Source organism: Mandrillus leucophaeus, unplaced genomic scaffold, assembly GCF_000951045.1.
Source record: "Mandrillus leucophaeus isolate KB7577 unplaced genomic scaffold, Mleu.le_1.0 Scaffold964, whole genome shotgun sequence".
Taxonomy (NCBI): Eukaryota; Metazoa; Chordata; class Mammalia; order Primates; family Cercopithecidae; genus Mandrillus; species Mandrillus leucophaeus.
Genome location: NW_012110519.1, coordinates 1,426,266 through 1,440,801, shown reverse-complemented (window position 1 = coordinate 1,440,801; position 14,536 = coordinate 1,426,266). Strand labels below are relative to the sequence as shown.

The following is a 14,536-nucleotide window of genomic DNA, read 5'->3' as shown; positions in this document are numbered from 1 at the left end:
TTTTTTCTCCAAGGGTAATGATACAGATAAACTACTGTATGGAATTCGTCCCTTTAAAGAATTATTTCCTAATTACTAAGCTTGAGGAGTTTTTTTTGTTATTTATGAGCAAGTGAAATGAATTTATAATGGTGTTAAAAATGTAATTATGGCCCTTTTCTTTAATATCTGCTTTGTATAAATGTAATTTTCCATTATTTGTTTTTGCTTTTATTAAGGTGAGGAAGATGTTCTCAGTCCCCCCCAGGACACAAGCACAGGGTTGGAGGAGGTGATGGAGCAACTCAACAACTCCTTCCCTAGTTCAAGAGGTAAGCTCAAATACCTAGAAGGGACTCAGATTTGCTGGGATCAGGCCACTCGCTTCCCCACCCAACTGGTGTGTGTATTTCCATCTGGAAGCCAACACGCGGTATCAGAATGGCAATTTGGGTCCATGGTGAAAAGATTTGATTTGTAAGTGTGAATTTCTGGTGTAGAGTATTCTGAATTCAAATACCTGTGAAGTCAACATGTTTCCAGAAATAAGAATACCACCTTCTATTTGTCAAGTATTTTACTTGCTTCACACATTAGTCTGAAGAGTTAATTATGAGGTGCCCTTTACTGAAGAGCAATTATTATGTGACTTTTACAGATGACGAAATTAATGCCCTGATAGTGCCTTTGCCAGGGACATATGGCTACTACGTGCTACAGCAAGGCCTAGAACATGCCTACTGATCGGTGGTGGTAGAGATTCTGACTTGCAGTCTGATGCCCTTTATATTTAAAAATTGTATCTTACTCCATCATTTAAATATAGGGACAACTAAATCTTCATAGAGTAGTTGGTTATTATTTTTTACTTCAAGAGAGGGAATACAGGCTTAGCAAAGAAAGACATTAATATTTTTCTTTTTCTTCATCACTTCGGCCTTGTGTATTTTGTTCCCATACAAAAACAGCATTTGACCACACAGAATTTTCCCACTGGCTTGCATGAGCTTCAGATGTCTTGCTTCATCCAAGATGATATTTTGCTACTACTGTTCGTTTCTGGGGGCATTTATTTGGTTTATTGCCCTCACATAAAACAAAGTCACTGTCTTGCCTTCCTTCAACGAATAACAAGGATGGTGGCAGTCACCTGTGATCAAATAGAAGGAAAGCCTAGAGAAACAAAAGGGAGAAAACACAAGGCTTTGTGGCCAGTGATTGGCACCTCTGATGGGCAGCCTGGGAGGGACAGGCAGCAGGAAATCTGGGCTGTTTGTTCCTCTCCATAAGGGCAATGAGGAGGGTGTATTGAGTAGTGTGTTTTTCCTATCTTTTTGTTCAGTGTCAGTTAACAATGGCCATTTCCTAGCTATTTGATGTGCAAGTAAACGTTGTGCAGTGCACATTAAAAGCAATAATGTTCTGGTAGAGCGTTGCTAAGGAACCGTCAGGGGAAGCTAATTTTAAATGTCTGCACCAGCCATCTTTTCACTGCTGAGCGCCACTGATGTGTTGATTTTAACAGATAAAAATCTTATCTGTCTTCCACCCACCCCCACATCCCCCACCGCCACCCGCATCCCCATCCTGACTATCTTAGGTATCTCCTCCTTCTAGATGTCATAATTCATAATGAGAAGATCATACACAGGCTTGACAGAATCAAGTGCTTTCACCTTTCTCCTCATTACTTTGTCCTGCCCGCTTTTACTAGCACCTACTACGTACCAGTGGAGGTAGTAGGGATGAAAAGAAGAAATGACAAGTTCCTTGCCTTCAAGGTACTTACAGTCAATTGCGGATACAGAATTCCAAAGAAATTCAAATCACAGTACAATCATTGATTACTGTATGATCCTGGCCCCTTGAACTGGTAGCTTGTTTACCTGCTCTGGAAAGTTGGTGGCTGCCCTGTTGGCACCCTGGGCATTTCTTCCACATCTAAACAAGAGGTCAGCAGAGACGAAGTTACAGCAAGGCTCATGACTCTGCTTCTTCATAGGCAGCCTTGACTTCCTAGACTCCTTTTTGTACCTGACTCTCTGGTCCACCCTAATTAGCTGTAAGGTGAAATCCTTTGCACCATCTCCCTGCGTCCCACTTTTAGAGTCCTTAAAGCTAGATACCACATGGGTGTAGAAGAAGCTTCCTGGAAGACTAGAAGTATACCTCCTCTGATAAGGTATTTAGCAGTCAGTATCTCTGATGTTGATTTACTTCCTTGTATGGAAACTTGGGAAACTCAATTCAGGCCACCTGGATAGTGTTTACTAAATTAGTGCTTACGGAAGAATTTCAGGCCTTAAGTGCTGATTTAAGTTCTCAAATGTGAGATAAGGAGGCCTTGTCCGATACCAATTCCAGTAACTTAAGTTTCTGCTTACTCAGTGGTACCTTGTGGCCTGAGAAAATTAATTCACATTCTTAAAAAACAAAACAATTAAATAAACAAAAACACAACGAGAGAGTAGCGAAGGTGTTGGAAAATCTGGCCGATCATTCTGTAATACTGTGACCTTGGCATTTCCTCATGTTTTGCTACTTTGAACTAAGCCTTTCTTACAGGCCTTTTCTTCCCCAAATTCAAGTGGACAAGTTTCATTATTGTAAAAATTAGGCTAATTATTGATGCACTCAAAAAAGTGGTTTTTGGATGCTTTATTTCCAACCGAAAGCTTTTTTTTTTTAATTTTGAAAACAGCAGATGTGTGTGTATGTGTATACACATACATATAGAGTCAAGTTTGGCGGGAACATCTTACCAGTTGGTAGATGTGTTCGGCTGATATTAAGCAGAAATTCTTGAGAATCTTAACATCTTGGGATTACAAAGTCTCTCAAATGGAAGAGCCTTGAAAGGTCATTTTAACATTTTTGACATCCAGGACAGTGACTTTTGACCCTGTTTTGATGGTTATCCATATCAGAGAAACATTTTACATCACAAACTGGGGTAAAGATACAAATTATACATGTGTTTATGTACACACATGTATATATACACCCACCATACGTACACACACACACGTTTACAGTCACATATGCATACAAAGATCACAAACAAAAGTTTCATCAAGTGATGCCTTCCATACTACATACAATGCATGCTGTTTTTCTGTTTTATTTATTTAAAAACAAAATGCTGGTTGCAACCCACTAAATGGATTTTCTGAACCAGTGGTTTAAAAATACTGATCTATCCGATCTCAGTTTTTCTTGCCTAGGTGAATTATCTTTCAAAAAAATTTAAATTTTGAGATTTTTGCCATGGAAGTTTCTGCCAAGACGTTGCTAATGTCTCAGAGACCTTTATAGTTTTATTCTAACACTACAATCCATGTTTTCATTGTTGTGTTACAAAAAACAAAGTTCATGGTTGCTACAGCTGTTTTGGACAGCTGTTTGAGTAACTCAAAACAGATGTGAGAGCCAGAGGTCTGACATTTAGTGGAAATGTGCTATTAAATACCACCTCATGGTTTACTTAACCCTGCTAGATAATTGCCCACAGAGGAAAAGCCGTTTTTAAAAAAACTTATGCTTTTCATAAATATAAAGTATATAGATAGGTAAGCTATTGTGTACCTCAAATTTACAACTTTTCTGTTGCCCCTTGTCAGAGTTGGTCCTGAAGGTGTCAGCTAACCTTTATCTTTTATTTTCACAAAGAGTACCCGGAAGCCAAGAAAAGTCAAGTGCCTTGTTTATGACCATTCAGCAAGTTAAGTTAGGCTTCTAATCGTATCTTAATGGCTTTGCTAAACTGTTATCAAAATTAATAAAGGAGGTACATGCTTCTCCGTTTAGTGATCAAACGATGGCCAACACTATCCTGCATAATAGGCAATACAAGCAGCAGCATATTCAAGATATGAATGTGTGAACGTGTAGCTTTGTGATGATATCTTTCTGGTTGGTCTCTAGATGATATACTTAGTTGTTCACAAACACTTGGGTGATTTGAGTGGCTCAGTGTAACACTGAATATTAGCCAATATCTATCTAATCTATCTATCTCTAATCTCTTCCTTTGTAAGTATATGTGTAGAAGTTGAATTCTAGTGTAATAAGTCATTATCTACTATAAGGTACTTTCTAAAGCTCTGCCATTCTATAGGAAAACTACATGGGTAGAAGAAACAAATGTAATTTAAAAAATAACCCCGTTAAGTGATTTGTCCATAAGTCTCTGATCATTTAGCAGACTAACAAAGATATTTTTATTTGTATGTGCATTGATGAAAGAAGTGCTCTCCTAGTCAGCAGTATGGTATCAGGCTCTCTAAAATGTGGTACCACTTTATATAGATGAATGAATAATAGGAGCCAAGATAATAATCCAGAAAGCAGTTAGCAGTGCTACTATTTCTGCTGCCTGTACAATCTCTTGCCTACTGACCTGTGCTACATTATTTTTATCCCCACCAGCCCGTGCCATCCTCTTTTTTTCATACCATCCCCTCTCAAGCCCACATACATTCTATCAAATACCCCTAAATTACCAACCCAACAGCTTTGTAAAACCTGCCATCTTTTAAAATTAAAATCTTATTCTGTGGTTCTTTTATAGAAGAACAACATAAAGAACAAAGGCAGATAGAAATATCATGTACCCTTTTTCAGGCACCGTTCTGTTTCCTGTATTCTTCCACAAAGGATTAGAGCAGTTATCCCTTTAATCCAGGACTAGCAAACTACATACAGCCCATATGCCAAATCTGGCCCACTATCTGTTTTTATAAATAAAGTTTTATTGGAACATAGTCACACCTATTCATTTACATGTTGCCTGTAGTTGCTTTCTCATTACCAGGACAGAGTAGTTGCAGCAATGTTGAATAGTTGGTACAGAGACTGTGGGCTTGGAAAGTCTAAAATATTTACTATCTGGCCCTTTATGGGGAAAATTTGCCAGTCTCTGCTTTACACTATTATTTTGTTGTCCATTCTGACTCATTACATGTATAGAGTCACAGGCTTCTGTGCTGATCAACTTTCAGCTGAACAAGATTATTGAGCTGAAATTGAATTGATTTATACATTTATATTCATATTCACCAAAGAGCCTGCAAGTGTGGCCATTTGAATTTTTTTGACTTGTTAAATAACAGAAATCCTAAAAAGGGACTCATTCTTCCTTAAGTATTTTAAACAGCCAGTGAATTAATATAAAAGAGGCTAAAAGCACGCAGAAACAGTACTGTCCTGCAATTCAACTCTAAAATAATGACTTACAATCAATAATGTCAATTTTATACTGCCCGAGGAAATTAGACTTCTCTGGACCTGACCAAGCCCTTTAGACTTAGAACTGCCCCAGCACACTTCCCTTTTGTCTTGATTCATTTCCTGACAACATATCACATTGCCAGATGGACACTGTAACTGAAGGTCTACGGAAACTCATTTCCAAAAAAAAAATATGTTTATAAAATAACACTTTTATCTAAAACTTTATCAGTCAAGAACTTTTAAAAATGTCGTAACCAAGTAGTCTCTGTTTTGTCAGTGTAGAACTAGTCCTTATACGGTAGAAAATACCACTTGTTTTTAACTTTTTCTAAAGTGAAATAAAAGGACCTTCCTTTTGTAATGTGTTAATGAGTACATGGCGACCCAAGTGATGAGGGAGGATTTTCAGTGATGAGGGAGGATTTTAGAAGAGATTAGACTTAGCTTGGCTCTGGGAGGTCCATTTGCGTACAATATGGTTTCTGAAGAAGGACCTGGAACATAACACAAGTCATTTGCTGCTACATATTAAGCAATAATCAATTGATACTGAGTTCTGAATATGGCTTAGTGTAGAATTACTAAAGATATGTAACATTAAGCATTCTAAGAATCATCATTACATTCTGAAATACATAACCATAATTACATTCTAAATCACATGGCTTTCTAACAACTCTGTCCTTCCTAAAGATCTCAAGTTTTAAAAGTAGACCAAAGTTATGTGCCAAAACAAGTTACCCACCTTTGGCATCCAAACTAAAGCGTGCCAGTGAAGGGCAAGTTACTTATAACACAGAAGGACTCTTGGTCATGATCCAACTACTACTTTACCAGTTCACTTCAGCCAGTATTTATCAACTACCGTTAGTGTCTATGTACAGTACAGGGCATTGGAAATAGAGAGGTGGATGAGCAACATGTGGACCCCATCCTTAAGAGGCTTATAGTCTTACAGGGGAAGAGAACTGATTCTGCCACCAGACAGTATTATGAAACATAAAGATAGTTTTTTTAAAAAACCTCGCTAAAGGAATCACGAAGAAGGGGTGAGTAATTCATACTGAGATTTCAGTCATCAAGGACAGAATGATGTTCTCCTCCCCAAATGATGGGAACATCATTTGGTATGGGTCTCCCACTAGTGACACCCACAGCTGAGGAGCTAGTACCCATTTTTCTCCCTTTTCCCTGGCTTGAAGAGCATCATAAATACCTGGCCCTTATGTGGTCAAGCTGAAAATCTGATACTCCTAAGAAATTGCTGAGTCATGTAGGAAATTCAGAAGGGAGAGAAGGAGAAAGGGAGGGTTAAGAAAGAGAGGGAGAGAGGGAAGAACAACTTAGAAACTATCTTTAAATGTATACTAGAAGTTTTGAACCCTAACCTTGCATTTTGAAAGGTTTCTATTGGTATCGTAGCTCCACACTTCTTCATTCCAGACTAGTAGTTCTCAAATTGTTTCAGGGAGTTTTTAATCTTCTTGGAGCCACTGAGAATGAGAATGATGGGTGGAGGGGAAAGGGAGATGCTGTACAGGATCTCTCACAGCTCTGCTTTAAACTGCTCCAAATATTGGAATTTCATATAAGATTGTTTTAGGAGATGTCCCATTGCTATAGTTAAAACAGTTTGAAAACCAAGGTTTTCAGTTTGAAGACCTTGGAGATAAAGGAAATTGAATGCCCAAGACATGCTATTGACATGTATGGTCAGAGGTCCCTACTTTTCTGTCCAATTATGACTTATCATAGAACACTTTCTCAGCAGAATCTACTTTTGAAATACAAATAAATGCATACAGATGTAGGACTCTATGAATCAAGGCCAGTGGGTCTTTAGCCATTGCCTCTTAAGGCTCCTGATATTTGCTGAATTGAGGAGGAAGCTGAAAGCTCATTCCTGGATCTGACTCTGTGGCTTGCCCATTAGTGGGACTTACCTCTTCCCCTCATCTGTTCTTTTCCATTTTCTCAAATGCCTCCAATTTTATCATGGACATGCTCAGCTTCTATCAGATAGAACAAATTCTCCCAAGAGGATGGAGTCCAGCCTCTGTGTCGGGTTCTACCTTGCATTTGATGTGCAGACTTTGGGCACACAAAGTCAACTACTGTTTATGTTTCAATGTGCTGATTGTCAAGTCAAGAGTGAAGAGATTCTGAGATTTTTTTTTTTAACATTAAGTTTGAGTTGTCCTTGAAAACGATGCCCAATTTGTCAGATTTCTATCCTGTGCCAGTTTTCATCCAGTTTAATGCGTGAACTCTATGGATTTTATAAATGACGTCTTCTGGATCATGTTATCTGTTTACACTGATCTTAAGTGTATGTAAAGGTTATTTGACTAGATGTGTCTTTTGGGTTTTTTTGTTTCTGTTTTTTTTTTTTTTTTTTTCCAGCAGAGAATAAATGGTCATCTCAACATTTGTTTGGTAAAAGAAGCAAATTGATATGAAATTGTATATTTATGCATGTTTTTTTCCCTTTCTGATATCTCTGCCTCTTCCTCTCTCTATTATTAAAGGAAGAAATACCCCTGGAAAGCCAATGAGAGAGGTTAGTGAGATTCAGGCTCACGGCCATGGCTTCTGTCTGTCTCATCCTGCTTTTTATGTTTGGCGTTTGTGTAAGAATTGTGTGTGTGCACGCGCATGTGTGTATTACACATTGTGTCATCATGTAAGGATGGTAGTCACCTCTCCACTTGCAGCTCATGAGGAACATTCCTCAAATGTTCATTGCCGTTGTCATCACCATGACGACAAGACTGGGGTTGGGGGAGCAAGAATCTCTTTAAAATGGCAATCCTTTGTAGTCCCTAGGTTGGAATCCTGCAGTTCATCATCTGTTGCCATTTGCAACATAAGCAAAATCTTCAAACTAAATTTAGCCTTGAACATAACTGATGAGTCATAAAGCTTTCTTCCACTTCCAGGACCTTAGCATTTTCTGCCAGCGCCCTTAGTTTTTATTCTTCTGGGATGACTTCATTTTGCTTTTGTTTCCTTTTTTCTTGGTTCCTACGCTCTTTCTTTCCCATTTTAGCGAACATTTTTTGAGCACTTACTGTGTGCCAAGCATTGTTCTCAGCACTTGCCATCTTTTTCATCATGTCATCTTCATGACAAACCTGTGAGGTAGGTACTCTTATTAACCCCGTTTTACAGATAAGGAGACTGAGTCAATGAGAGAGTAAGCAGTGTGTCCCAGGTGACAGAGCCAGGATTTGGATCCAGGCAGTCTGGCTCCAGACCCACACTCTTAACTCTCATGTGAAAGGCTTACATCATCTCAACGTACCCTTCAGAAGATGATCTTTTTTATTTGGTATTTGAAGCCACACAGAACAATAACCAGTTCGATTAAAAAACTAAATATTGGAGTCTTGAGAGTTTTTTTAAATGCCTATTTATGGGTTGAAAGGGATAGGGTGCAGTCTTATCACTGAATGTGGTTTGAGGTTTTACAGTGAAAGATGCTTCTTACTCCTATTCCACCAGGAATATTGTCTGAATATCAAATTACCTAATTAAGTGACTGTTGGGTGACAAAAAATGTTAACTGACAGCCCAAGTAAAAACAAGGTTGTCTTTACAAAGAATTTAATCTGCAGGAGGAGAGAAGGAAAGCTCTCCCATGGGATGGCAGTGTTCTGGGAGACAGGCTGGATGGGTGGAGAGTCCTTCTTATATGAGAAGATTCTGGACTCCTTAGCAATAGGATGGACTAGAGTGACCACTGATTCATTTCAACACAGGAATCATAACGAAAACTGTGCCAACATCGTGCCATACAAGTCTAATCAATTTAATGATCCTTCAGTGTGTCTGTGCCAGTGCCTCCTTCCAAGGCTTTGGGCAGTGGGGCCAGGGAGGGAATGGTAGGCTGGGAGGAGAAATTGAGGAAACCTGACTTGGTGAAGCATTGAATGCTCCTGACGGTTTGCCTGGTTCATGTACTTCGTATGTGAGACTTCTTGGGTTCATTCTTATGGTAAGTGCCCCTTAAAATTTATTCATTTTAACTTTTTGTAGAAAAATGCACCATAATTTTGACCATTTTAAACATGTTTCATTCACAAATGAATTTTAGAAAAGGCTAGCATGTGTAATTGAAGTGATACAGGCATTTGCAGACTTGACTACCTGAGGTGTATGGTGTTCAGACAAGTTTCCAGAAGCCAAAGAATCAAAACAATAATGACCTTTTTTAATGCTATGAAAATATCCCAAATGTACAGTAGACCAGATTTTTTTCAGAGGTTAAATTATAGAGAAGAAAAGATAAGCAAATTTCACTGTAGTATTCTGGCTTTGCGTTGGCCAGTTGAATGCTAACAGTTTATCTGGGAATTGTATTTTTAAAAATTAGAGCACCAGATTGCTATTGAGGTCTTGGATCTTTGCCAGAAAGTCTCAATTCCAATCGCTGTGGAAAACAATTCCCTCAGGCACTGGTGGCGTGTGAGACTAAATGTGTTGCAGTTAGTGCCAACTTGGAAAAACATAACAACTGCTAATGTTCAAGGCATAGTGCCTTTGTGTTCAATAATCCTTGCTTAAGAATGGATTAAATTAATACTTTCTATAGACATAGTTTTCTGTCACCTTGTGCCTGAAGGTGATTGCAAAGGTCTGAATCCTGGCTGCTTTTCAGTACCTCTTATACTTCATAGTATGAGATTGTTATTTTGACTTTAGAAAAATCTGTCAGGTAAAATTAATGACCTCCCGAATGCTCTGCCTTACACACATGGATAATAGAACTAGGATACAAATCTACTTTCTGTATTCATGTCACAGTGCAGTCTTACCCCTCCAATGGATTAAAGTATGATTCTTTGGGGCAGTAGTTTGTAAAAGAGATTGACTTCTTTTTTCTGGATCTAATGAAAAACTCCATGGAAAAAACTTAGAATTATTATTCTGGTAAAGCAGGTATTTAGTGAAGTAACCAAAGGCATAATCTAGATTATGAGGTGACTCTAAAAGTTATTTTTATAGCACAAAGATGGCCACAAGGTCATTTGTGAAAATGCAGCAGTTTAAACCAGTTAAAGGCCACCCAACTTTCTGTGGGAGTGTGCATGGCTCATTAAGAATAATGAACCTCTGTTTTCCCTGGCAGATTTTTAAATAGCAGATACCCCTAGAACTTATGCTTCTTGAGAGACTCAAGAATTTTCCTTCCAGGTAGTAACTGAACAGCATTTCAAGGAAGAGAAGCACCACTTGGCTATATAATCTATAAATGCATTTACTTGTTTTATTATACTTTGAACTGCCATCGACATCCCCTAGCACACAGCCTAAAAAGACACATTTTGATTATCGATAAGCTGACAGGAAAAAAATGAGTTCCCCGCTTTTTTGTTGATGTTTTGTAATATGTTTTCTAGCTACTGTGGGTCATGAGAAACACTTCGAATTACATTCAGGCATCAGGTTGTAAAGGTCTTGGGCTTTGTTTTGACTGATTTTGTTAATAACTGTAAAGATTGCTAGTAATTAAAAATTCGCAGTTAGTCCATCTATTTTCAGTTTATGCATGAATAATTATGCAGATTTCCCAGGGTTGCTGGATAGTCAAAAATAGATACAGGGGAAGCCCTCCAGCTTGGTAGCGGCAGTTACATATTTGTACTCTGAGCTCTAAGGAGCAGCAGAGGCCCCACTGTGTCGTCTTCCTGTGGTTTTTATGGCACAGAAAGCCAAAAATGATTTCAGTTCTTCACTGAGGGCTGCCAAACTATTGGTCCACTTTATGAATAGTGCATATGCTTTGTTAAAAATGTTTATACTTGCAGTCTCAACCAAAATCCAAAGCGATTTTCTAAAATATAATTCTCCATGAAATTCTTTGCACTAATAAAGCACAAAAAGATATACAAACTTGGTCACCTTAATAGAAATGCCTGAATGACATTAAACTTTTAATAAGTCTTCAATTGTGGCGTCATCACTGTGTAAGTAAGTGCCTGCCCATGTAATCCTCTTCAGATCCTCCCATATTTTGTAGAGAAGATAAGATAGATATATATATCTCTTGAAATAAATATTAAAACAATACTCTCCCTAGTCTATCTTTAATTTTTAATTGGGATTTTAACAATTATTATGGGAATCTGTAAAGTTGATTCATGGCAAGGTAGTAATAGCCTAGTAAAGCATTTCAGTTCCAAAGACAATACTTGAATAGTGGAAGGATTTACCAATGTGCAATAATTAAAATTAGCCATATAAAACTATGGGACATAGATGAAAAGGCAAGCCATAAAGTATGTCTCAGATTATCTTACTGTAAATCTGAATTTTGCTACAAAGTAAAGTACCCAGGGACATTATGCTGTTCTTTTTTTCCATGCTGGGAGATTCTTATTAAAAGGCTATTGTGATAGTTAGTTAACCCTCATTTAGGAGGAGATCTAAGATGGATTCACAGAATACCCAAATGCATACAATATATGTTGGTCACCTTATAATTAGGCTCTAGAGTAATTTGGAATGGGAAGTAATTTTTATTCTGAGGTGTCCTAATTCAAATGTTAATAGTGTACCAAAAGGTCAATTCAAGAGTTTATTTTTCAACCCAAGTAAAAGCAGAGAGAAAATAGCCACCTCCACCATAGCCTCAGAAGCAAGCCAACAGCCTGAAACAAACAGCTTTGAAATGAAAATTTCAGCTTTGAAAGGAAAATTTCAGCTCTGAAATGAAAATTTCGTGTGATGGGGGTGATATTGGAGGTAATGGTGTGGTAGTTGTGCGGGTGACAGAGGTGGTGATGGTGGTTTGATAGTAAAAAACATTAGTACAAGTAGAGAGAGAGTAAGTAATCACTCATAGTCAAGGTGGAAAAGAAAGATGTATCCCATCACAGAATATTCCTGTTCTGATAGAAATCTTGTGCTTATCTGTGGAATTCTTTTGATATATATTTACACTGGGAACATGAGTGTAGCTTGACATTTTTCCATTTAAACACCAGTAGCCTGCTCCAACATTAAGCTGATACTAACAAACAACGTGTAATGGCTTCATTAACAAGGCTTTGCTTCTTCCTGGAAACTGGTGAAAATCAAACCTTGTTGTGTATACCCTCGATGCAGCTTCTGTGTTGTCTTCACCCAGAAATGGGGAATGATTTCCCAAATGGCAAAGAAACAGAGTGATGCTATCTGCACCTGTTGTAAAGTCTGTCTGTCTTTCTCTTTGTCTTCCAGGACACAATGTAGGAAGTCTTTTCCACATGGCAGATGATTTGGGCAGAGCGATGGAGTCCTTAGTATCAGTCATGACAGATGAAGAAGGAGCAGAATAAATGTTTTACAACTCCTGATTCCCGCATGGTTTTTATAATATTCATACAACAAAGAGGATTAGACAGTAAGAGTTTACAAGAAATAAATCTATATTTTTGTGAAGGGTAGTGGTACTATACTGTAGATTTCAGTAGTTTCTAAGTCTGTTATTGTTTTGTTAACAATGGCAGGTTTTACACGTCTATGCAATTGTACAAAAAAGTTATAAGAAAACTACATGTAAAATCTTGATAGCTAAATAACTTGCCATTTCTTTATATGGAACGCATTTTGGGTTGTTTAAAAATTTATAACAGTTATAAAGAAAGATTGTAAACTAAAGTGTGCTTTATAAAAAAAAGTTGTTTATAAAAACCCCTAAAAACAAACACACACACATACATACACATACACATACACACATACATACACATACACACACACACACACACACAACTTTGAGGCAGCGCATTGTTTTGCATCCTTTGGTGTGATATCCATATGAAATTCATGGCTTTGTCTTTGTTTGCATATTAAAGATAGATAGGACTTCCTCTAACACCACCAAATGACTACTTCACACTGCTCATTTGAGAATTGTCAACTGAGTGGGGCGGGCTGTGAGTTTTCATTTTATATATCTATATGTCTATAAGTATATAAATACTATAGTTATATAGATAGATAGATATGAATTTCTATAGACTTTTTCCATTTTTTAAGTGTTCGTGTCACTTCTTCCTAATAGAAAGAAATTACTTCTAGTCATCCAGGCTTACCTGCTTGGTCTAGAATGGATTTTTCCCTGGAGCCGGAAGCCAGGAGGAAACTACCAGACTAAAACATTGTCTACACCTCCAGATGTTCCTCATTTTAAACTTTCCACTGACAACTAGAGTATTGAATTTTTTTAAAGGGAACATATGAATGAATACACAGGACTTATTATATCAGAGTAATCGGTTGGTTGATTGATTGATTGATTGATTGATTGATATATTCGGCTTCCTGCTGCTGGCAATGCCACGATTTAGATTTAATGATGCTTCAGTGGAAATCAGAAGGTATTCTGACCATCCAAAGGTATTTTTCACTCCCAAGCAGTAGCAGGATGATGACAGGGCTGGAGGGCTATGGATTCCCAGCCCATCCCTGTGAAGGCATAGGCCACTCTTTCTTTAACTGAAGGACTGGATGACTGTTCATAATACATAAAGTTCTCTGTAATTAATTAATTACAACTAAATTATTATGCCCTCTTCTCACAGTCAAAAGGAAGTGGGTGGTTTTGTTTTTGTTGCTGTTTTTTTAGCTCTATTTTCCCATGCCGGATGAGTTTTTAAATGCCACAAGACAATTTAAAATAAACTTTGGGAAAAGGTGTAAGACAGCAGCCCCATTACATTTGTGATACTGACAAGTATCAACCCAGAAGCCCATGAACTGTGTTTCCCTCCTTTGCATTTCTCTGCGAGTAATTCCACACGGGTTTGTAAGTAAGAGGCAAACTGATTCAAATGTTACGAAAGTAAAAGCTACTCCAAACCCTTCTTGGGGGGTTAGACAGACAGGTTAAATATATAAACAAACAAACAAACAAACACTGCTCAAAAATTGGAGAAAAGCTCAAGAGGAAAAGCTAAGGACTGGTAGGAAAAAGCTTTACTCTTTCATGCCATTTTATTCCTCTTTGATTTTTAAATCATTCATTCAATAGACATCACCGTGTGACCTATAATTTTGCAAATCTGTTACCTCTGACATCAAGTGTAATTAGCTTTTGGAGAGTGGGTTTTGTCCATTATTTTATTAATAATAATTAACATCAAACACGGCTTCTCATGCTATTTCTACCTCACTTTGGTTTTGGGGTGTTCCTGATAATCATGCACACCTGAGTTCACAGCTTCACCACTTGTCTATTGCGTGATTTTCTTTTTCCTTTATAATTTTCAAAAGAAAACCCAAAGCTCCAAGGTAACATATTACATGAAGATTTGGTTTTTGTCTTGCATTTTTTTCC

At 37.7% G+C, this 14,536-nt stretch overlaps 1 protein-coding gene across 4 annotated transcripts in view; it reads left to right on the top strand.

Annotated features, from left to right (window-relative positions):
* Positions 1 to 14,307, top strand: part of DMD (dystrophin) — a 147,349-nt gene extending 133,042 nt beyond the window's left edge. For 3 of the 4 annotated variants that reach the window (XM_011970701.1, XM_011970699.1, XM_011970698.1), the window contains 2 exons: positions 219 to 311; positions 12,436 to 12,636. In XM_011970701.1, the coding sequence (XP_011826091.1) occupies positions 219 to 311; positions 12,436 to 12,533 (191 nt within the window). In that variant the 3' untranslated portion in view covers positions 12,534 to 12,636. Of the gene's footprint in view, positions 1 to 218; positions 312 to 7,739; positions 7,772 to 12,435 lie in introns of all 4 variants that reach the window. The other variant, XM_011970700.1, reaches the window with a different exon arrangement.
* Positions 14,308 to 14,536: the final 229 nt, after the last annotated feature.